The sequence below is a fragment of the Felis catus genome, chromosome C1, assembly GCF_018350175.1.
Source record: "Felis catus isolate Fca126 chromosome C1, F.catus_Fca126_mat1.0, whole genome shotgun sequence".
NCBI lineage: Eukaryota > Metazoa > Chordata > Mammalia > Carnivora > Felidae > Felis > Felis catus.
In genome coordinates, this window is record NC_058375.1 from 110,922,053 (window position 1) to 110,946,408 (window position 24,356).

At 44.6% G+C, this 24,356-nt stretch overlaps 1 protein-coding gene across 6 annotated transcripts; it reads left to right on the top strand.

The window, feature by feature from the left end:
• Window positions 1-306: 306 nt before the first annotated feature.
• Window positions 307-22,665, top strand: AMMECR1L (AMMECR1 like). Of its 6 annotated transcripts, none has more exons than XM_045033564.1 (9): window positions 307-638; window positions 2,199-2,308; window positions 11,195-11,639; window positions 13,993-14,103; window positions 14,414-14,528; window positions 15,196-15,286; window positions 17,264-17,360; window positions 18,285-18,338; window positions 19,047-22,665. In XM_045033564.1, the coding sequence occupies exons 3-8, from the start codon at window positions 11,233-11,235 to the stop codon at window positions 18,310-18,312; spliced, it is 849 nt and encodes a 282-aa protein (XP_044889499.1). In that variant the 5' UTR covers window positions 307-638; window positions 2,199-2,308; window positions 11,195-11,232; the 3' UTR covers window positions 18,313-18,338; window positions 19,047-22,665. The 6 variants fall into 6 exon arrangements, with proteins under 6 accessions (XP_044889499.1, XP_044889497.1, XP_023114967.1 ...); XM_045033562.1 differs by lacking the exon at window positions 18,285-18,338 and adding an exon at window positions 8,284-8,409 and having other exon boundaries at window positions 316-638; XM_045033563.1 differs by lacking the exons at window positions 307-638; window positions 18,285-18,338 and adding exons at window positions 1,653-1,854; window positions 8,284-8,409.
• The last annotated feature ends 1,691 nt before the right edge of the window (window positions 22,666-24,356 follow it).

Sequence of the window (24,356 nt, forward strand, 5' to 3'; positions counted from 1 at the left end):
AGGCCCGGGCGGCCCGGCGTGCACTGCGCCGGCCGACTGTGCGGGTCTCCGAGCGGGCAGAGCGTGACGCCCGGTTACGAGGCCGGCCGGCGCCTTTGGATCCGCTCCGCGTCCTCTTTTTATTGCCAACTCCCTGGGACTCGGCCCCACGAATGGAAAGCAGCCCTGTAAATTCAACCCCGTAGAGTGGGCGCCAGCCAATAAAATGCGCAGACCCGGGCCACGTGACAGTAGCGGGGCGGTGCTCTGGCGGCTCCCTGATCTCTATGGTTTTCGCGGCTCGCTAGAGGGCGTGTGGTCCACTGGAGGACTCCCTACATTCTTCCTCCATTACCTCACTGCCTCCGGTGGCTGCTGGGATACTGGAGGACTCGGGTCCCGGCTCGACTCAGTCCTCCAGCTGCCCGGGGAATACCTCTAGCAGTTCTTCCCTGCCGCCACCGCCGCCCCGCCGCTTCCTCCTCCGCCCGCCCGCCGGCCTTCTTCGCCCCGCCCCGTCCGCGCCGCGCGTCCGGCCCGCCCGCGGGCCCGCTTCTCTCGGGAGCCCCCACCCAGGCGCATGGCTCCATGAAGCAGGAGGAGAAGGTAGAGCGCGAGAGGTCCCGTCCACCCCGGCTGCGTCTGGGCCAGGAGAAAAGGTGGGAAACTCGGGCTGCGCCGCGCCCTCCTCCTCCTCCTTCCCCGCTGGGCCCGGCCTCCCTCGGGCCTCAGCCGCCCTGCCCGCCGGGCCTCCTTACCCGGAGGCGAGTGGAGGGGCTCGGGACGGGGTCCCCGGGGTCAGGGGCCAGGGTCCCGGGGCAGCGTGGGGGAGGGGCTCCCTGGCGGCGGGGTAAGTGGGCGGGCAGGCGGGGCCTGCGGGCCTCGTGTCCGGGCCGGGGGCAGTGGGGTCGGGAGGCAATGCTGGTGAGGGGTGGGCGGCCGCCCCTGCCCTGGGCCGCGAGGTGAGTCGAGGCGAGGCGAGACTCCAGCTCCTTTCTGCACTCCCTCCAGGAAACAGTCTCGGGTCTGTGTAAAGTTTGGTGGTCTCCGGCGCCGCCTGGCGGCCCCCACCCACTGTCCCGCCGCCCCCTCCCCCTCCCGGCGTCTGGATTCCACCCCCGCGGCTCGGCCCTCGCTGTCCTACCCGTCGCCCCGGCATCTCCCCAACAACCCCCAGCGCCCCGTACTCTCCCTCCCCACCCCCTTTTTTTCTTACCTTTCACCTTTCTCTCTGCCTGCTGTGCCCCTCCCCGCTCCGGCCTCTCCTTTCCCCACTCTTTCTCGTCCTTTTCTTGCCTAACTCTTTTCACGCGCACGCTCTCTCCTGTTCCTCTTCTCCCTCTTCTCTTTTTTTCCCAGCCCCACCCTCACTCCCTGCTTCCTTATCCACCCGTAGCCCCCATTTCCATTATCCCTCCACCTTACACTCTTTGGGTTTTAAGCTTCTCTCTCCTTCCCAAGCTGTGGGTTTTGCCCTTCATTCCTTGTCCTCCTCCCTCCCCTGTCCTGATCTGAACTCCTCACTTTGCCACACTCCCTTACCCTTATCCCTCTGGGCCTATCCTCTTTCACTGCCCTCTCCTTGGATAGTGTGGGTGGGGCTTGGAGTCTCCTGTTTACATCTTTGGGAATAGCTTAATTTTGTACTGGGGGGCTGGGGGGGTGGGGAGAGTTGTTAAAGGATTGTGAAGAGATTTGTGCAAGACTAATAGTAAGGATGGATGACTCTTACCAACAATTATCATCTCCACCTGGGATGACAAGATGGCCTGTCCTCAGGACCTTGGCATGCTGTCCAGTAATTCTTCAACACCATCTTTGCAGAGAATTTGGGACTATGCTTGTATTCTGAAACCAGTGGAGAGCCTTGAAATGGTATATCTTGGCCTGAGAGCAAGTTTTGATCTAAATAAGTGGTGGAGGAAGTTTTAATGTGTGTCTCATGTTCAGGTTCAATAAAACCTTTGATCCCACTGTCCTCCCTTCTTGGTGATGACGCCAAGGATGAGGTGATTCAGTGCATGGGACTGCCATTGCTGCCTTATATTTAGATTTTGAAATGTTTTGAAGTAGGGAGAGCCTGTTCCCTAGCTGTTGTTTTCTTTTTTTGTTTTTGTTTTCTAGAAATTGTTCTAGGAGTTGTAATTTTTCACAAGCCTTATCTCACCTCTGGACTGACTTGATTTTGTTCATTCACTACCCCTGAATTTCTGTCTTAGGTACAGGAAGAAGGAATGGAATCGGAAGGAAGAAAATTCATTTCAGAGACAAAATAGCTCCCCTCCTCTGTTATAGCTGTACCCCTGGCAATAGAAACTGTCTGCTTTCAGTGAGTATTACCTTGGACATACTTAGAATATTTAGAATTTGTTGCTGTTAATTGGTTTTAGTCCTGTGCTAGGACATTAGGATGTAGACTTTTTTCACTTGTACTTTTCTGCTTCCTTGAGGGGGTCCTAATGTTGATGGAGTTCCTTCCACTTGTCCTTTTAAAATAAATGTATAAAGATGAACTTGTTTTCCATAATCCCATTAGAGTGACCTAGATGGTGGTATAGTAGTAGTACACTTATCCTTTATGTTTTTAGTACGTAAGTCTAGCTCCCACCCCTTCCCAAATTACTCATTTTTTTAAAACAACCAAAGATCAACACTCAGAGGTTAATGCAGTTCCTGATCAAGGTCAATTATTGGGTCTCTTCTATACAGTTATAATCTTCAGAGAGTTTTGGAACATTTTGCCCTAAATCTGCTATGGTGATACTGTTTTCTGGAAAAATTTTTATTACTGCTGTGTCCCCTTGAGTGTATTAATTGTGGTATGCATACACTTGTAAGATAGCGTTTTTCACAGTTCTTCACATCTTATTGGAGCCTCATAATCCCTCCGTAAAGGAGGCAAAGGACAAATATTTTCATTTTATAAATGAAAGAACCAAGGCCCAGAAAGATGTGGCACTTTGCCACAGATCACATAGTAAAGGAAGGGGAACTAAAAACAAAACTTTTGACCCCTGTGGGTTTTTTTTTAAGCTACGTTGAAATGAAAATCTATAGCCCTGTGCATTTTTGTAAATCTGTAAATTTTAAAATTTTAAATTTAAATTTTATGGGTAGATCTGTATTTTGCATGGAAAATTTTCACACAGCAAGTGTTTGGATATGTGTACGCGTGTATGTTGAGGTTTCAAAAATATAGAAGTGATTATTTGAAATGATTACCAGAATGTTTGTGGGTTTTTCATCTGACTGTTTCTTGGAATAGTTACATAAGTAGGCCAGAATTACAGTTCAGGTGCCATTTCCCTACTCATACCACATAATTATTAAATTGAATTTCAGTTCAACTCTCTGTGTCACAAAGGAAACAACAACCCATTCCTTTCTGTATAAAGCTTGATTTGAACAGACATTGGGACACTACATAATAACAACAACAAAAAGCAGGCACTCCTTTTTTCTTTGCCTCTTTCCTATCTCCCAGATCTGCTTTCTTTGTTATAAGGTCATGCTCCCCAGTAAGCTGTTTTGAGGTTTGTCTTCAAAAGGTGAATCCAGATTTTTTTTCCCCAGGCTTTTTTAGATATTTTAACTTGGTTTTTGTTCAAAACCTAACTACTTTGACGCAGTATTTCCATTAGTACTCAATATATATCAAGACTTTTACAATAATAGCATATTTAGCAAGTTTCATCTCCTTGCAGTGTATATCTGTAAGCTTAAAAGAGGACTCTCGTGGAATAGAACTATGTACAACTCTCAAACAGCCCAGTATTCATACTTTATATTTTTTGGCACCTCACTGTGAACAGAACAGTGGATGATTTATTGGAAGCCATTGCTCTCCAAAGAGGAAGAGCATCAAGGTCATTAAAGTAATAATTTCATGTTAATAATAAGATCTTTTTTGACTACAAGGTAGTTCTTAATAGAATTTTATTATGAGGGCATTTATTTTCCTAGAAATTGTAAGAATTCTAAGCTATGTTATTTTTATAACATACCCTACTTACATTAGGTAGTGGTAGTATTAATCATAGCAGACACTTGAATAAATAAAAGTTAATGTGCCAAAGAATGTTAGATGCTTTTTCACGTGTTAGTTATTGAATGGTCACAAATAACCTTCTGTGGTATCAGGAACCTAAGTCCACAGACCTGTGACAACCTCCCTGAGTTTGCATAGCCAGTACGTGACAAGTCTGAGTTAGAATTTGAACCTAGACTGTAATCCCAAAGCCTAGGCTCTGCCCTCTGATGTTTGGAGCTGCTCTGTGAAGATGTCAGTGAACTTAAGGAACCTTGGAAGGGGGGAGGGCTATCCTGTCCGCCAGCCAGATCAGTCAGGATATCTTCACATCTTCCTCTCCATAGTGGTCTCTACACCTTTATAAACATCAGAAGTTTGGGGTATCTGGGTGGCTCAGTCAGTTGAGCATCCAACTCTTGATTTTGGCTTTGGTCTTGATCCCAGGGTTGTGGGATCCAGCCCCACATTGGGCTCTGTGCTGAGTGGGGAGCCTGCTTGAGATGATTCTTTCTCTCTTTCTCTGTCTCAATCAATCAGTCCATCCTCTGCCCTTCTCCCCCTGCTTGTGCTTTGTCTAAAATAAGTAAAATGCAAAAATATATAAATAAATAGACATCAGCAGTTTATGAGACATCATTTGTATTTACTCCTGAAATGATAAATTGTTTCTCAAGCAAATAATGTTCCAGTAGGTAGCACTTAAAGCACCCCGTCATCTAAAAACAAAAAAAAAATTTCTCAGGTACAGTTCAGAAGCTAGGTATGGCCTGTTAAAGGAAAGCCTTGAATCATCTTAAAACTAAATACCTCCCAAGGCTAAGTCCAGGACTAACCAGTGACTGTTGTGTTTTAGCAAAGAAAACCGCTACAAGCATAAATCAAACCAAGAAGTTAATTTAAGAGATATTTGATCTAATTTGTGGAATGAATTGGACACATTGGCTATCCATTTAGCTGTGAATTAAACCATTCCTTGGTTTGGGCTGAATAGAGTTGACATTGTTGATAAGATTTGTAATTCAGCTGCCTTCAGCTTCTGATGCACTCCACAGTCAACACCTCACAGTGGAACCAAGGATCTAAAGATTAGTTTGTGCCATAAGCATTCTTTTTATAAAAAAGACAAACTTTGGGTGGCTCATTCAGTTGAGCATTTGACTCTTTAATTTTTTTTTCAACGTTTTTTATTTATTTTTGGGACAGAGAGAGACAAAGCACGAACGGGGAAGGGGCAGAGAGAGAGGGAGACACAGAATCGGAAACAGGCTCCAGGCTCCGAGCCATCAGCCCAGAGCCCGACGCGGGGCTCGAACTCACGGACCGCGAGATCGTGACCTGGCTGAAGTCGGACGCTTAACCGACTGCGCCACCCAGGCGCCCCGAGCATTTGACTCTTGATATCAGCTTAGGTCTTGATCTCGGGGTTGTGAGCCCCGTGTTGGGCTCCGCACTGGGCGTGAAGCCTGCTTAAAAAGAAAAGATGAACTTCAGTGAAATTACCAGATTTGTAGGTAAGACTGTTGGTGTGTATACTATATGCAGGGACTGTGTTAGGTGCCGTGAAAGAAAACACAAATGCCGCAGCCTCTGAGATGGAAGGCGATGACGAGCTCAGTGCTGGCTGGGACAGAAGCGTAAGCTCCCCAGCCCAGAGCAGCAAAGCACTGCTCCGCTTCCCCAGAGGGAGGAAGAGCTACCATCCAGCTTTTATTGTGGAACCTAATGACAGCAGATCCTTTGAGGGTTGTGTGTCAGGGTGGGCGTGGTGACTTTTTCAGCAACGAACATACTTCAGTGTATTTGATGCTTGTTAGGTTAGGAGATCTTGAAAGAAGAGGTAAAACCATGATTCTTGTTCACTTTTCCAGCTTTTTGTGGAAGTATAGTTATTGTGTCCATCTGGTGGAAATCCAGTTTTAACTTGTTCATTCTCGTTGACTGTTCTAAAATGGACAGGCAGTAGGAAAATGAGATCGGCGCTGCTGGCTTTTTAAGTGGCCCTTCAGGGGCACCTGGGTGGCTCAGTGGGTTGAGCATCCAACTCTTGATTACAGCTCAGGTCGTGATCTTACAGTTTCATGAGTTCTCGCTGGCCTCATGGAGCCTGCTTGGGTTCTCTGTCTCCCTCTCTCTCTGCCCTCCCCTGCTAACACTGTCCTCTCTCAAAATAAAAAAAATTTTTTTAATTAAGTGGCTGGCCCTTCAGTTTAGCTTTGAAAGAGTAACCAGCTGAAGGCGTGGAACCGTCTCTGTGATGTATGTGTATACAAAGGTGGTTGATGAGCCCAGTGCTGACTGGATTTTGGGAGCATTGTAAGCCACCCAGCCCAGAGCAACTTTTTACACTCAATTCCAGTTATTTCAAATGAACCAACTTCATAGTATCCATTCAGGAATGTTTCTGCTCAAAGTACCATCGTTGGTAGTTTTCATGAGATTTGGGAAAGGTTAAGAACAAATGCACACGCGGTTCTAGAAAAGATAGAGTATGCCATTAGGGGTATTTGTTTTTAGCTGGTTAGTCTGTTGTATTGAAATGCTGTTCTGAGATCTCTTAGGCTGTACTCTACAAAGCCAAACTATTGGGGAAATGAGTGATTCTTTGGTCATTGGAGGACAGTCCTGGGAGTGGAGTCTGAGACTGCTTAGTTGTGGTAAGATGGCCCACTTTATTGGAGCAGGATTAAAAGCATCTCAAAGAGGGGCGCCTGGGTGGCTCAATTGGTTGGTCGTCAGACTTCGGTTCAGGTCATGATCTCACGGTTTGTGGGTTTGAGCCCTGCGTCAGGCTCTGTGCTGGCAGCTCAACCTGGAGCCTGCTTCAGATTGTGTGTCTCTGTCTCTCTGCCTTCAGCTGCTTGTGTGCTATCTCTCTCTCTCTCTCTCTCTCTCTCTCTCTCACAAAATTAAATCTTAAAAAAAAAAAAAAGTCTCATAGAAAAAGTTTTGATGAGGGGTTAGTGGATGCTTAATGGCTCAGTCTGTTGGGCATCCAACTTCGGCTCAGGTCGTGATCTTGCGGTTTGTGAGTTCAAGCCCCGCGTCGGGCTCTTTGCTGATGGCTCAGAGCCTGGAGACTGCTTCAGATTCTGTGTCTCCCTCTCTCTGCCCCTACCCCACTTGTGCGCTATCTCTCTCGGTCTCTCAAAAATGAATAAATGTTAAAAAAAAAAAAAAAGAAAAAGTTTTGATGAAATTGATAAATAGGGTTGATGTTGTAAATATGTATTCACTCCCAGCACTTTGGTTTACTTTACATTCTTTACCTGTAATTCACTTGTTATTTGCCTTATGCTGACAGAATATGTAAAATATTGGCCCCCTTAAAAACATGTCTTTGTAATGATTCAGTAGGAGGGGAGATAGAGTGAGTAGGTAGACTATAGATGAAATAAGATTAGCCATATGTTAAAAATTACTAAAGCTGGTTATTTGGTTCATTACACTATCCTACTTTATGTTTGAAATTTTTTATAGATTGAAATTTATAGAACAAATTTTTGAAGAAATACCTTCTCATGTATTTTTGATGCAAAAAATCTAACTCCGCCTTTGGTCACTAATTGAGAATATCGATTGAATTGTTTCCTTAGTGGCCTCCAGAGAAATGCTTGGGCCTAAGGAGCCACAAGATTTGGGTTGGTTCTGTTGATTTCAAATCGTAGTTTAGGTGTGGGGAGTTGTTGAATGTAAGCACTTGGTATCGGTTGTGATCGTGCTCCATGACAGAGCAGTGCTTGTACATGGTGGCACAGAGGCAGAATCTTCCTAGGCTTGAGTTCACCTGCCTGCCTTGGCCTGGTTTGAAAATCCTTTCTGTCGCTCCATTGTGGGGTGTTTCACCAGTCAGGTAGCAGATGACACCTGCTAAGGAACACCTGAGTTGCCACCATGTCATGACATTTCACTCTTTCTTCAGGTGTGCTTTGGTGCAGTGAGAATGAGGAAACGTACCTTTTTTTGACTTTTGTGTTTCATCCCTTCTCTTTGCTGCTTTGAACTTTGGGGCTTTCCGGACACCCTGTTAGAGCTCCAGCTCTTTAGAGGTAGTTCTGCTGCTTCATTCAACATGTGTCTTAGCCCCCAGCCCACAGTGATACACAAGATAGAAAGGCAAGAGGCCAGTGACATCCACTGTGGAATCAAATGACAGTGACAGGGGCACTGGTAATTTTCAGGGTCATGGCTTGAGATCTTGGCTTTTGGCTTAGGTCGGTTTTTTTCCTGCTCCATTTTTATTTTTATTTCATTGAGTTTTATTTATTTATTTTTAGTAATTTCTGTTCCCAATGTGGGGCTTGGACCCATAGCCCTGAGATCGAGTCGCATGCACTTCCAACCGAGCCAGCCCGGTGCCTCTCCTGTTCCATTTTTGTTGGCAAGATTCTGTGAAGTATTAGGTTTGTTTTTAGTATATCCTTGAATGTAACTTGTTTTTTTTAATCATACCCTTAAGAAATGACTGAATCCAGTGGATATTATTGGCAGGCGTCATTCTTCTTTGTGGCTGGTGGAAGGACCCAGGCCTTGGAGTCTGACAGATAGACTGTGGTCCAAATCCTAACTCTGCCACTTAGCAGCATGCTATCTGGCTTTGGGCAGGTTATCTTGCTTATTAAGCCTGAGGTTCCTCATCTGTAAAATGATGGTTATGTTGCCTACCTTGCTGAGGATTTGAGGTTTTGAGTATTTAATGAAATCCTGTTTAAAGAGCACCTGTTCAGAGTAAGCACTCCTCTAAGTGCTGAGTGCCTAGCAGTCCTGGCCCTCTGGGAATTTCCATCCTAATGGGGCAGTTGAACAAAAACCCAAAGTGATAAGAGCAGCTAAATGTATTATCACCTAGTACATGGCAGGCACTGTTTCAAGTACTTTATTCGTATTAAGCTCATTTAATTCTCGTAAAACCCCATGAGGCAAGTATTATTGTTGTTCCCATACTGAAGAAACTGAGTCATGGGGACGTTGATCCTGGAGGAATCTGAATTTGAACCCAGGCCATTTGGCTCTGGAGGCACTATTTTTAAGAAAAATGTTCCCTTTTTTTTTTAATTTTTTTTAATGTTTATTTTGAGACAGGGACCAGGATCAGGGGAGGGTCATAGAGAGAAGGAGAATCCCAAGCAGGCTCCCTCTTAGGGCAGAGCCTGACATGAGGCTTGAACTCATGAACCATGAGATCATGACCTGAGCCGAAATCAAAAGTCAGATGCTTAACTGACTGAGCCACCCAGGTGCCCCTGTTTTTTGTTTTTTGTTTTTAATTAGAGAGTGTGCATGCATAAGTTGGGGAGAGGGGCAGTGGGAGAGACAGACAGAATCCCAAGCAGCCTCCACGCTCAGTGTAGACCCTCACGTAGGGCTTGAACCCACGACCCTGGCATCATGACCTGAGCTGAAATTGAGGGTTGGATGCTCAACTGACTGAGCCACCCAGGCACCCCTCCCTCTTGTAACAGTCTAAACAAGACAGTGACATCCACGTTCAGAAACAAACTTGTCATTGGGGCTTTTATTGTATCAAGTACCTAAGGCTTTCGCAAAAAGAAGCTGTTTTCAAGTGAGACATTGAAGTGTACAAGCTATTATCCTCAGCTACAGACAACTTTCATCACACTAAGAATTGCCCTAAATACAAAAATCTGTATTTTGCTATGGATTAGCATATATCAAGAACATAAATAATACTTGTGAAATTTTTGTGTCTCAGCCTAAAGTGACAACTTGTTTGTGTAAAAATAATGGCATTGCAAATGGGCATGTAAATATCTAATTTGATTTAAAAGGTTGTAGAATTTACAACCAAAATACCATATTATATAGAGCATTGCCTAAAAAGGCATATATCCAAATCACAGGAAAATTTATGTATGCTTTTCTCAAGGCAGCAGAATTTTACAAACTTTGATATCATCACTATTGAAATAACTAGGATTAGGGCACCTGGGTCACTCAGTTGGTTAAGCGTACAACTCTTGATTTTGCCTCAAGTCATGATCTCACAGTTTGTGGGATCAAGCCCCATGTCAGGCTTTGTACTGGCAGTGTGGAGCCTGTTTGGGATTTTCTCTCTCTCTCTCTCTCTCTCTCTCTCTCTCTCTCTCTCTCTGCCCCTCCTCTGCATACATGAGTACTCTCACACAAAATAAATAGGTAAATAAACATTTTTTAAAAAAAAGAATTAGGATCTGTTTTCCTGATTCTGTTGAGTCAGAGAAAGGATCTTGGTCGTGTTATAACTATGCATTTTTGCCTCTGGCTGTTTAAGAAAAAAACTTAGTAAAAAACCCTTCCTTCCTTCTGTTCACATCATCAGATGGGATGTTCTGATTTTCTCGCTTGTCCACTGCCACATGTTGTTAGGCTGAGTGGCTTTGCCTGCATCTGCCTCGCTGTGACAGGGAGGAAATGGCTACCTCACAAAAGGCCTCTGAAGCTTAGGTCATTTCTGTGAATAAAGGTTCCTACTAAGTTGTAGCTTTTTTTGAATTGGAGTTTTGAAAGGATAGAGAGATGTGTAGAAATTGGAGTGAGTTCAGAGAACCAAAGAAGATGAGCAAGGCATTGGAGAGCTAGAGCTGTGAGGACAGAGGGTTGGGAGCCTTGTGTTGGAAGGCGTGCTCTTCTCAGAATGGCAGCTTTTCATATTCACTAAGGTCTAGGGCCAAAATCACACAGATAGATTTAGGTTAGTGATGAGTAAAATGCTGAAAGGATGTGGTCAATGAGGAAAAAGCATGAAAGTCCTTCTGGGGCTCTTTAAAAATAGGGCGGTCTAATTTGGAGGTTCTAAAAAGGTAGAGAAGACAATGATGAAGAATCTGACAGGTCCAGTGCTGTCTTGCAGTCTTGAAATGTCCTCATCCATCTTCATGATGGCTGCCATCCCATCCTTCTGCCCCTGGGAGTCCTGGGCAAGAGGGGCTGTAGTTGCCTGCCTCTGTGATGATCATAAGCTTTATGGAAAGTGAAAAATAGTTCTTCTTTAGGAAAAGGTTAGGAGTCCCTGGCCTGGAGATCAGGGTCTTCCAGTTGTGTTGGTCTGAAGCCTTTTGTGACCTGGTGACCTGGATGAGAAAGAGGATTTGATGACTCTTACCCTCTCCATGTAGACCCTGTCTTTTGGTTATTTTCTCCTTTTAACTAATCTTTTGAATTAATGCTTAACCTTTCTCTTGTTGTTAGGGTTCTGCAGCATTCCAGACCTCGAGCACTGAATCAGGATGGGAAAAAGACGTTGTGTTCCTCCACTCGAGCCCAAGTTGGCAGCAGGCTGTTGTGGGGTCAAGAAGCCCAAGTTATCTGGAAGTGGAACGCACAGTCACGGGAACCAGTCCACAACTGTCCCCGGCTCTAGTTCAGGACCTCTTCAAAACCACCAGCATGTGGATGGCAGCAGTGGTCGGGAAAATGTGTCGGACTTAACTCTAGGACCTGGAAATTCTCCCATTACACGAATGAATCCCGCATCGGGAGCGCTGAGCCCTCTCCCCCGGCCAAATGGAACTGCCAACACCACCAAGAACCTGGTGGTGACTGCAGAGATGTGCTGCTACTGCTTTGATGTCCTCTACTGTCACCTCTATGGCTTCCCACAGCCACGACTTCCTAGATTCACCAATGACCCCTAGTGAGTAAATCAGGTACAGGGGACAGTGAGAAAGGCGTGACGACGTCTTTCTTGGGTTGTTCTCTTGAGATCCTGTACTTATACAAAGCTTTGGCATCATTTGGGCAGAGGGTAACAGGATTAGGACGATGAGAAATGTCCAGGCATAGCTAAAACGGTATCTGGATTCAGGAGTGGAAGAGGTCTACATTATGCTTGGAGGAGGTATAGGCTTGTTTTTAAGGTCATGTTCTAGAAATCAGGAGGATTTCGTTCTTGGTTCTTCTGTTGGTTTGTTGGTTCATATTGCAGTGGGTAGGAAGCCACACCATCACATCATTGTGGACCTGGATGTTGAAGTTCAGGTGAATTGGATGTGTCTGAGGGCCAGGCTGTAGACTAGGAGCTGTGATGCTCTTAAGGAAGGTCCCCTCACTTTGTTGGTAATCCCACATGGCTGCTGGTACCCCGCCAAGAGTGTCAGAATCTGCTTTACTGTTTTCAGTTCAAGACTCTGTTATTTGTCCCAAGCTGTCTCAAGGTGTCAATGACTTAAATGAAGAACATGCAGGAGCGCCTGGGTGGTTTGGTTGGTTAAGCGTTCTGACTCTGGATTTTAGCTCAGGTCACGATACCACGGTTCATGAGTTTGAGCCCCACATCGGGCTCTGGGTTGACAGTGTGGAGCCTGCTTGGGATTCTCTCTCCCTCTACCCCTCCCCTGTTAGTGCCCACACATACTCCTTTTCTCTCTCTCAAAATAAATAAAAATAAAAGGGAATATGTGTAATGTGATGAAATTTCATGCTGGTGTTTTCTTCCTTCTCAGAATTGGAAGCAGGTCTGAGGTGGCTTTAGTTTTTTTTCCTTTTTTTTGCCTTAATGTTTATTTATTTTTGAGAGACAGAGCATGAGCAGGGGAGGGGCAGAGAGAGAGGGAGACACAGAATCTGAAACAGGCTCCAGGCTCTAAGCTGTCAGCACAGAGCCCCACGTGGGGCTTGAACCCACAAACTGTGAGATCATGAGCTGAGCCAAAGTCAGATGCTCAGCCAACTGAGCCACCCAGGCGCCCCTCTGAGGTGGCTTTAAAAGCACTGAAGAGATGCTTTTGGAGCATTCATTGACCTAAGATCATTCATTCCTCAACTGTTAATGCCATATTGGGGCAATGCATAGCCCCGCTGGGCAGGGAGTGGAGAGGTATAAAGAAAAAATCCTCCCTCTTGGGAGACTTACTGAGTTGGCAGATCACACACACAAAGCTAAATAGTGTGTATGGCACACTGGGCAGAAAGAGAGGGGAGGTTATACCTGTGTGATTGTGTCAGAGGAGAGCAAGTATAGAGGAAAATGTTCTAACTTTTAGGGAAGTATTGCCATGGGATACCATGGTCAGAAAATTCCTGACTGAACATGTGGAGATTCTGAGCTTTGATCCTAGTGGGATCAAATGTGTCCCTAGCAGGAGACAGACATAGATTTGGAAGAGTGGTTAGTGGCTGCAGCGCTGTAAGGTATGGGCTGTTGTATTCAGGGGCTGATCTTTCCATTCTGCAGACAGTGGAATTTTTGAGGGGTTTTGAGTAGGTTTTGGGACAGGAACTTCGGCTGCTGCTGTTCAGGTGTTTACTGGAGGAAAAAGATAGGTGGCAGATCTGCTTCATAACGGTGATCAGAGTAGACAGCTTTAAAAATTTAAGTTGCTTTTAGAAGTATTTTGCTCAATCTAAGAACTAAGGGCATAGACATAGAGAAGAATCTCAGGAAGAAGAGACAGCCCTGTAACCTGTTGGTAAAATATCTGTTCCCGTCAATCTAGTGTAGCCTGATAAAGCAGGACTTGACCTAAAAGCAGAAAGTGGCAACTTCCACTAATAACAAGCTTTCTTAAGGATACATAGTTTTTCTTTTCCAAACATTTATGAGCAGGATCAGGGGCAGAAATAATTAGGAGAACAGTGTGGGGTTGTGGGGAATGGACAGGACATATGCAGGTTGTGTCTTAATGAAGGATGTAACTGGGAAACATGGACACTTCTAAGAATAATTAAGAGGAGAAAGATATGGAAAATTAGAAGAAATTGAGTCCTGGACAGAGGAAAAGGAAAATACCCCAAACGTGTCAAAGTGAACTGAACCATAGGCAAGGACCACAGGAAGGGCAGAGAGCGCCTCCCTTCAGGCTGCCGTGCTGTAGTGTCCTCCCGTCTCCATCTGCATGGTTCCCAGGAAGCCAGAGTCCTTCAGGTAGCTGCAGTTCAGGAAACAGTCCTTTTGGGGAATAACCGAAATGAACAGGGCAAAAGCAAAGCTTTTTTCTTATCCATAATTGATTTGGGGCTGGAGAATGTTTTTTGTTTTGCTTTTTTAGTCCGCTCTTTGTGACATGGAAGACAGGGCGGGACAAGCGGCTTCGTGGCTGCATTGGGACCTTCTCAGCCATGAATCTTCATTCAGGACTCAGGGAATACACGTTAACCAGGTAATGACACCAGACGTAAGCTGTGCAGATAAATTGGCTAGAATTGAAAAGAACTACCTGACTTTATTTCTTCTAAGTGGTAAAAGTTTGAGTGTTCTTCTTTTGGTAATCAGGAATTGTGGGGCCTTAATCTGGTGAGTCACTAATCAGTTCAAGTGTAGACAGTTAATAGCATCATGTTATTTTTAGCACGTTAGTACAGATGGGTAATCAATATTCTCTGCATAGCTCAGGGTTCATAAGTATTTGGGCATATAATGTTGGCTCCTAACTCCAGAGCAGCCTCACTTCTGTTTTCTGTCCCCTCCAGTGCACTTAAGGACAGCCGATTCCCCCCCCTGACCCGAGAGGAGCTGCCCAAACTTTTCTGCTCTGTCTCCCTCCTTACTAACTTTGAGGATGCCAGTGATTACCTGGACTGGGAGGTGAGAACAGCCGCATTTGGAACTCTGCATCTCTCGTTGCATTTGGGTTCGGGTTAGTACATGGTAATGTATCTCCTTCATTGAGAGAGGGTATAAGAATGTAAAAGCTGAGTTTAGAAGCAATTGGGGGCCATATAGGGGATAGGAAAGGTGCTGTGATCTTAGAATTAGGGAAGAAATGTGAAGTCTTTCTTTTCTTGTGTCTTCCCAGTCCATTCTTTTCCCTATCCTTCTCCCACTCCTAATAGAAACTGATATTGGGGATAAAAGAGAGCATTTCAGATCCCTCTTGGCCAGCCCTTGAGTAAAAAAAGTTGTTGTTCGGAGCCATATATGAGGAGTCATGAGCCTAAATCAAAACCCTGTGGTATGTTTAATGGAATAGATTAAAAGTGGAATATTTAAGATTATTGGATGAGCTATTGAAAGAATGTATTTCTGCAACCCTCATACTCGGGAGAGGTGGCTACAGGTAGACTCACAGCTTCCCTCAAGCTGAAGTTACTTCGGCTTCAATACCTGAGGAAAGAGTTAATCATGAAGAGTAGCAGGTTCTCCTTTTCTCAGACCTGGATTGAGCTGGTCAGGGGACAATGTCAATTAAGTGTGGATGACTGCAGTTCCATTAGAATAAGTAAATGCCATTTATTGGTTATTTTTTCTGTAGGTAGGGGTCCATGGGATTCGAATTGAATTCATCAATGAAAAAGGCGTCAAACGTACAGCCACATACTTACCTGAGGTTGCTAAGGAACAAGGTGAGTTGGACAAATGGAATTTCAGTGAAGGATACTATTCACACAATTACCATGTAAAGGCAGGAAAGTGGAGTGTTGTCTTTCAGCCCAACTGCAACTACAAATGAGTGCCTTTCTTCCTCTTACCATCTATCAAGTCTTAGGGAATGAGAAATAAACTCCCAAAAAGGTGCAGGAGCTGAGGGTTTCCTTTGTAGCACAGTCGGTTAAGCATGACTCTTGGTCTCGGCCCAGGCCACGGTTTCACAGTTAGTGAGTTTGAGCCATGCGTTGGACTCTGCTGATGGTGTGGAGCCTACTTGGCTCTCCCCCTCTCTGCCCCTCCTCCATGAGAGCGTGCATGCGCACGCCCACACACGCGGTCTCTCTAAATAAATAAACTTTTTAAAAATTCATAAGAAATAATTTTTTAAAAAGATGTAGGAGCTGAGAAAGAAGAGAGGTTAAGACTTCCCTTACTCACCCCCTAGTTTCATTTCTTGGTGAAAAATTTTGTTTTTTGGCCCCAAAAACGAGTAGTATTTGTAGCAGAATTCCAGTAATCAACTGGATGATTTTATGGAGCTCATTGTAAAGTGAAGTTGCCTGTATCACTGGGTTTTGAACTTTTGGTCATTAATTATTGAACAATGTTATACCTGGATAAAGGGAAAACATAATCTTCCCTCTTCCACTCGCTTGCTCTCTCTCTCTTTAAGAACTTAGTAAGTTCTTATAATGAGACAATAAAGGTAGGAGGTGGGTTAGATACGTTTTCTCTTTAAAAGAATATTTAGAATACCTTTCAATGTTGCCTCTGTGTTCTGTGATACATAATTCATTTTTCTTTTGGGACATCTGGGTCGCTCAGCTGGTTAAATGTCCAACTCTTGATTTCCGCTCAGGTCATGATCTCATGGTTTGCAAGATCGAGCCCCGTATCAGGCTCTGCGCTGATAGCAGGGAGCCTGCTTGAGATTCTGTCTGCCTTTCTGCCCCTCCCCCTACTCTCAAAATAAATAGACTTTAAAAAACGTATTAAACATAATTTACTTTTCTTTCTCTCTTCTCTTTGTCCCTTCTTTCTTGTCTGTTTTTGAAAATAATATGTAAAACACAACAGTATTTGTTGGATGTGAACCTGGAATAGAGAAAAATAGCCATTTCAGTGTATCGATGAACTAATTATGTGGAGAGTGATTGCCTTATTGGTTTACATCATGGTTGTGTTTAAACTTTTTCAAAAGCATTGTGGATGTAGCATAAAAAGGAAGCCTTTTAGCTACCCTAAGGTCATAAGTCTAACATTTCTGTATAAGGAGGCACACCATAAATAGTTCTAACAGTGAGATGTGGTGACAGTATAGGTAAATAATGAAATTACTTGTGCCGTTTGAAAATTGGTTGACATAATTTAAAAATTGGGGGTAATTTTAGGGGTTTCTCTTTGGTTTCCAATTTTGATACATTTGACTTTATCTATTAAAAATGTACAGAAACAACATAATATATGTGTGAAAAATTTTCCTGTCCTTCATGAAGGAATAGCTTCCCTCCTGCTATCAGTTCTCTGTACTAGAAAACAAGACTTCTAGAAATGATCAAAATAAAGGAAGGGCCACACAGAGGAGTATAGGCAACAGAATTTGAATTCTCTCCTCCCACAGAACAGTCTTAGTTACCAGCACTAGTCCAGCAGGCAGGTCTTAAGTTGACACTATGTTTGTTGCTAGGTAATTATGCTGGGATCACATCTGACAGGAAAGACACAGAGCAGAGGGCCTAGGGACAGCCGTTGTGTGTGTTGGGTTTATCATCTCACATCTCAGGTTCTACTTGGACTGTCAGTGAGGCAGATGGGGCTCTAGGGATGTGGGGCCAGTATCCAGGGCTCCCTTTGACCGTAGCAGACTTGGCGGCTTCTCTTCTCTTGCCGTGTTAGAACATGCCCTACTCTTGTGTCATCAAGCACTGATCTCATTGTGCCTCTCTTCTCAGACTGGGATCAGATCCAGACAATAGACTCATTGCTCAGGAAAGGTGGCTTTAAGGCTCCAATTACCAGTGAATTCAGAAAAACGATCAAACTCACCAGGTAAACCCACTGTTTCATTTTCTTTGTCACTTTAATTTAGTTGGGGTTGGATGGAGGATACTTGTGATGGAAAGGGTTAGAAAAGATGTTCTCTGCTAATGTCCCTAAAGAAGTGTGGGTCAGGTTTAAGCTGGGAGGAAGCAGTGGCAGCAGAAGCAAAGACTCCCCAGTGTCTTGGGCATCTCTGCAGCTGAAGTGATGGCAGAGCTGGAGCAGAGTTTAGGCCACGATCAGGTGGTGGGTGTCTTTGCCAGACCCAATGGTTGGGAGGCTAAGAGGGCAGACTGAGGCCAGGAACAAAGGCTCTCAGCGTAGAGTTCCAGGGTCAGTTGAAGTCACATGCAGTCAGGTGGCAGGGGATACAGGTGGTGTGTTAACAGGATAGTCAGTGCTTTTTACAGAGGGTTCCAAGAAAGGCTGCACCTGTTGGGGGAGGTTGCCTCATGTGATAGAATGCACATGGACTTGGAGTCTGAACCCCAGCTCACCGCTGCCTAGCCATGACCTGAGCCGGTTACTTACTCTGCCTCTTTGAGGGGGAGGGGGACTTTGCTGTATGTAAGAAGTGAATTATAATTCCTTGGGGTTGTATTAGATGTGGTAAGGTAATGTATGAAGAATTTCTAGCACAGGGCCAGGCAATAACTGTAGGTGGTCAGTAGATGTCGGTTCTCTTGCCATCCCTACTGAAATCGGAAACACTGAGAGGTTTAGCTTCTGTGGGCTTCTGTGGGCCTCTGTTGGCCCCTTCATCTGTAAAATACTGAAAATCATATACTAACCTCACAGGTCTATTTGGAAGATAACCCAGTGTTTTTGAAATGCTTTGGATTCCAAAAAAAAGAAAAACTTCAAATACAAAGCATTATTATTATTATTATTATTATAATTTATTTGAACAGCCATTTCCCTGTCAAAATTCAGGAATAATCACCTTGCAGTGGAGGAGTGATTACAGTGGGAAAGAGATGGCTCTGGGTAAGGATTGTCACACCCAGCTCCTGTGGTCTGTAGTAGGCTCCATAGGTTTGTAACACCCCATGCTTCGCATCCTGACTCATGGCTCTTTCCAGAGCAAAGCCAAAGTGCTATGAACTCTGTTCTGATGACCCTGTGATATGATATGGCATATTCATCTGGGAATTGAGACCCGTCCTATATAGCCCCAGGATCCTTTAACCTGCTGCATCAGAATTTGACCCAGAATAGGTATCTGTGCCCCTTTTAGTTATCAGTAACTTGTTTGTTGCTTTTCTGCAAATTGAGGTTGCATTTCTGTCAAATTTATCACATTTTATGCAGTAGATATGCAGTTTGCACTGGGCATTGGTATAGCCATCTTCCAATCTGCCACCCGCGTAATTTGACCTTGACATTCTTCATCCAGACCCCAGTAGCAGATTGCTTAAGAGCAGCCTGACGATAAGCATATGTAGTGTTTAAAGGTGGGATGTGCAGAAAATACATTCTCAGGGGTGAATTGTGATTGTGCTTTTTCATCTTGTTCATTTGTAATAACAACATTGTTTTCTTGTGCTGTCTTTCATTTTCTGTAAGTAAGATTGCTCTTGGTCTTCCATCTTATTCTTTCAAAATGTGGAATAAGCTTTTGGTTTTCTCTGCTGAGTGACTTTACAAAATGAAGGGTTTGAGGTTCCTAATACCCTTTCCTGTTTCCTTATACAGGTACCGAAGTGAGAAGGTGACAATCAGTTATGCAGAGTATATTGCTTCTCGACAACACTGTTTCCAGAATGGCACTCTTCATGCCCCGCCCCTCTACAATCATTACTCCTGACACAAGGCTGCATGACCAGTCCCACCCCCCTGTGGCCACCAATGGCTATGACATCATTGGAGCAGATGCCTCCTCTTCCTGGTCCAGTTACTTCTATTACTGCACCATTTTATGATGCTAGCTTCCGTTGCCAAGTCTGCCTCCAGCTGACTGAGGGGGGGGGCAGGGTTATACTGAATGAAACAGAACTTGAGGGGCCCAAGCCTTATCTCAGCCTTTCCTCAATATGGGGTTCCGTTGGATTGGGGCTCCTCCGTGACTAGTGAGAATTACCGTGTGGGTTCAGAAGACCCTTGGCATGCAGGTGCCACTGGTGATTTGCCGCCTGTGTGTTGGCCACACAGTGGAAGCTGGAATTGGTGGTCCATGAAGGCTTACCCCACACGCACCCCTACAGCCTCCCCAGATCAAGTAGGTGTATTCCCCTGGCAGTCTGGGCAACGGAGACCAACAAGAAACATTTTTAGGTTGTTTTAAATTCCTTTTTTAAACTTCCAGTTTATTGCGTACCAAGAGTTGATCACAACCTCCATGCTTCATAAGTGGACGCCATGTTAGGGTTGAGCGTGGGCACCATGAGTCCTCTAAGGCTCTTGGACAGAGACCCACATCAAGATCGGAAGCCCTTTGGATGGCGTTGCAGATCTCATTGCTCAATTAGCCTCGAAGGTTTTAATTCTCATCCCACTCTCAGTTGGATTTTCTGGCACTCTTCCTGCATCGAGTCTCCTGGTATTGAACAAAGCTCTGTGGTGTAGCCTGCTGAGGACTGGACTGGGATGCCCGTGGGAGGTCCCGAAATCATCGCTGCATGCAGTGAGAAAGGAGAGACCTCTTCCTTACCACCCGGCTACCTCACTCCTCTACTGGTAGCAGTGCCTATAGCTGGATCTAGGTTCTCAGAAGGCATAGGTGTTCAAACAAGCACTTGGGTCGGGCTTCTAGAAGGACACGTTGTCATAGGAAAGAATCCAGGGTCTCCACGCTGTTTTCTTTTCAGGCAGACATCCTGAGGGACCTTTAAGCAGAGGAGTTCCTTGTCTAGTTTGCCTGTAGAAGTGGGAAGACTGTTGCTGTTTCAGTCCTTTCCAGGACTTTAGAACAAAGCTGTGTAATTAACAAGATGAATCTTTATCTTGCCTAACATGCTGGGACTCTTCGCCCCACCATGGTAAAGTTCCAAATAGCTCATTTTATTCTAGGTCATTCAAACTTTCATGTGGCATATTTATCCCTTCCCCATTGTTGCTGATTCCAAATAGCTGTCAGCAAGTTTCTCCTCCCTCTTGCCTGTTCTTCACTCATTTGGTGGCAGAGTTCATTGAAGCTGGGGACTTGGAAGATGCTTTGGAAACATTGTCACAGAGGCACTGCTGAACGGATTCACAGGAAGAGGTGGCCAGTTGGAAGAAAGGACCCGGAGGGTGATACACTGGTTTTCAACAACATGCTCAGAGAACTCTTGAAGTGGATTGGGTGTCAATCCGGTGAACACAATTGTTTTGATTTAATTTATTTTTAAAGTTTATGTGGTGATGGTGTGGCTTTCCAAAATGGGCAAATATCCAAATCAAAAGAAATTTTGAGTTTTCTTCTGCCAGGAATGGGGAGGGGGAGCAGGGACATAATCCAAGAAATGACACACATGCCATTCTAGGCATTGCTGTCTTGTTTCCTGGAAGAAATGGATGAGGGTGAGCAGATTGGCTCGGTACCATCCTCTGCTGTTCGCGAGGATCTAGAATGTGCAAGGGAAGCGGGCGGACGGCGGGGTGGCCAGGTCAGGCCACACCACCCCACCTTACTGTTGTGCTGCGTTCTCGCATCCTGCCACTTGTCCCTTGCGAGGTTAATGAAAAAAAGCTTTTGAAGATGAAGGGATTGTTTCGTGATTTCCTGCTGCTGAAAATAATAAATGTTTTGTTACAAACAAACGTGACGATAGTTACTCTTAGGTGCCATGGATTGATGTCAGGGTGGTCAGCTCTGGACTAAACCACCCACCTCCAATTTGTACAACAGTATTGATACATAGGGCTACACTCATTACTGTTCAAGTGTTCTATGTTAAAAGTTGTGTTGAATTTCTAAAGATTAAAAAAAGCAAAAAAATTGGTGCTAAACTTTCATCCCTGAGCACGCTCAGTGAGACTGGTCATGCAAGCATTTACTACAGTGCCATGCTCTTCAAGCCTGTTTTTCTTGTGGAAATGTTGCCCTATTTGTCTTCCCCAGTGTATAGTATGTTTTTTATTTTGTTTTACTGAGGGTGGGGTAGGATACCTGCCATTTATGAAAATGAACAGAAAACTTAAAAACCCACGAAATGGGGAAAAAATCAGTGCACAAGAATTGGGCTGGGTACGCCCAGCACCACACTGAAGTGGGCTCAGTGGTTTTGGAGTGAAGAAGCCTTACTCCCTGCACATTCCCTCATGCTCCCATACAAGTCCAGCAGTGGAGATGCTCGAGTCCCTCTGGCCTTGCCAGGGGGACTCAACGAGTCGACCAAGGAAAACTATTTGGCCCCATAAGAAATGCCACTGTCAGTGTCTGTCCTGAATGGGGCCTAGTCAGGAAGCAGTCTGGAAGTGTACAGTCACAGTCACTTCATGAAGATGTGTGGCAGGTGGCTCTCAGGAAAAATACTAAGTCTGGATCATCCATGTGGCAGCTTTGCATGGGGAGATGACGGCTCTGAACTCGAACTGAACTACCTTCCACGCGCTTGACCAAAGCGGTGGTGAGGGTGGCCAGTACGTATGGTGTGAGTGGCAGGTGTAAAGAGAAGGGAATGTTTTCTGCTTGGTGTTGTTCACTTTGTCTTCGGGCTGCTCAAGCTGAACAGTAGGTAACCGCTGTGAAGGAACCAGCCCACCTTGGCCGGTTTGGTTCAGAGTTCGTTTTACCCCTAGCTGTGAGTGCCTTTTGGTCTGGAAAGTTGGCTTGTCTCATAATACCCACAGCTAGGACATTCTCTCTGTAATTATGAGTCGTCCTTGTTTTATGTTAACTAAGAGAATGTCTTTGATCACTAGGATTTGTCAGTGTTGGATTGTTTCCACTGTGAGGTTCTTAAACTTTTTTGCTTCGTAATATTAAAGCAACTCATGTTAGAGACCCTTTCAACATGAAAGGTTTGTAGTTGAGACATTACATATATTTTATTGTTTATAATAAAAATCATCTATACAGAAGTCCTGGGTGTTAATTTTAATATTTGCACAAGACCTGTTTTCCATGATGTGTTAACACCTACACTTTCACTAACTGTTGATGCTCTTTTCTATCGAGATTCTGGAGCCTAGGGAGCTATGTGTTCGTTTTGTTTATTTTGATTCTTAACTTCCCTGAAGCAAGAGACTTTGTATGGCCTTCAGTGCAAAGACTTCAGACCAATTCTTTGTATTACACTTGGTTGCCTCTTGGCTATATAACTTCTGAGTGCAAATCATTGAACTCTTTAACGAAGTATTGTAGAGAATAAATCATAATGGGTAAAAACTGTTCTTTGTCCTGCCTTTTTTTTTTTTTAGAATAGTAGTAACATTCCTCTTTTTAAGTTTATTAGTGTATTTAAGTAATTTCTGCAACCAACATGGAGCCCCAACTCACCATCCCGAGACCAAGATTCACACATTGTTTGGACTGAGCCAGCAGACGGTGTTCAGTCAGCCAGCATGGTTGCATGGTGTCCATCATGATCCTCATTGTATTTTTTTATTTACACTTGCATTTTTTTGTGGGGCTGGTAACAGTGCCACTGGCTTTTTAGAACCAAATTTCCTGAACTGAGGTTCATGAACCTTTTAAAATTTGGATTTTTCTAGAAAGAAGGTTCGTAGTTTTCATCAGATTTTCTTTTATAACTGATATTATCAAAAAAGCTAAAAGCAAGGGGTCAGGGCAGTAATGCTCTAACTGAAGCTATCATTGGGTGACCTTAATCCAAGCAAAAGCCCTGGGACATATTGGTGTGGTCTAATGTTGTGTTTGTTTGTTTGTTTTTAAGTTTGTTTATCTTGAGAGAGCATGAACCAGTGAGGGGCAGAGAGAGGAAAAGCAAGAGAACCCCAAGCAGGCTCCACATTGTCAGCACAGAGTCTGACGTGGGGCTCTGAGGTCGTGACCTGAGCCAAAACCAAGAGTTGAATGCTTAACTGAGTCACCCAGGTGCCTCTTGGTGTTGTCTAACCTTAAAGGGAAACATTCATTACTTTTGGACGGCCCAGAAAAGAGGCGAAGTGTTTGAAGAAAATGGCCCAGAACAGTTTTTCAAACATACAAATACACATGTGTTTGGACTGTCTGTCTTAAGTTTAAATCTTTATTTGCAAGGATGGTTTTTTGTTTTGTTTTTAAGATACCAGTTCTGCGGCCCTTACCCTTAGCAGAACTCATAAGCCTGTGGCTACAGGTATAACGTGCTGTCAGGGCTGGATAATTTGGAAATAGACTACAAGCAACTGGTTAAACACAGAAATTGGTAGTAACACTGCAGGGTGTGAAAGGGATTCTCTGTTTCTTAAAGAGAAATCCTGGTTCTAGAAATTGCTGTGTGTTATACTATCGCCTGCAGTTAAACAGCATGGGATGCCACATCATTGTGGGTTTTTGGGATTGGGGGGTGGGTGGTAGGTGGTGGTAGTTAAACATGCATAACCCAACATTTGCTATTTTAGCCGTCCCTATAGTCTTGAAATGTGAACTAAGCCACCTGATCAGAGATCGGCAGGGCTATTTCTTGTGGGAGTGGAGGTGGGGTAAGTGCTCTAAAGCTTCTTCCAGATCACTCTGGGTCTGACCTCGATTGAAGACCTGGCTTTGAGATACTTGAAGGACTTGACTCTGAACCAACACTGCACAAAGAACCATAGTAGTGTCCTGAGGAATGTAATGCAAGTGCTGTCCCTTCTGAGTGTTTTCCTCATTCTGAAATGAAGCTCTGACAAGGATTTTAGGATCTCTTCCCTCTGCTTACTTTGTTTCCATGAGGTTCTGTATGCTAGAGCAAATTAAAAAATAAGTGACCCCTCCAGTTTCAAGACTGTACCTATTGCTAGGGGAACCAAACAGCAGAGAGAGGTTTCAAATTCATCCTGTCAGCCACTCAGGTTCCTGCTGCAAATCCAGCCTCCCACCTGCCACCCCCAGTATGGCCATTCCTTCTTTGATCCCACCCTGGTTTCTGACCAAAT

Excerpts from the sequence above, each read along its gene's own strand:
- AMMECR1L (XM_045033562.1), top strand. The coding sequence starts at position 11,233 with ATGGGAAAAAGACGTTGTGTTCCTCCACTCGAGCCCAAGTTGGCAGCA. Across the intron at positions 14,104-14,413 it reads AGGGAATACACGTTAACCAG|TGCACTTAAGGACAGCCGAT; the intron begins GTAATGACACCA and ends TGTCCCCTCCAG. Across the intron at positions 14,529-15,195 it reads GTGATTACCTGGACTGGGAG|GTAGGGGTCCATGGGATTCG; the intron begins GTGAGAACAGCC and ends TTTTTTCTGTAG.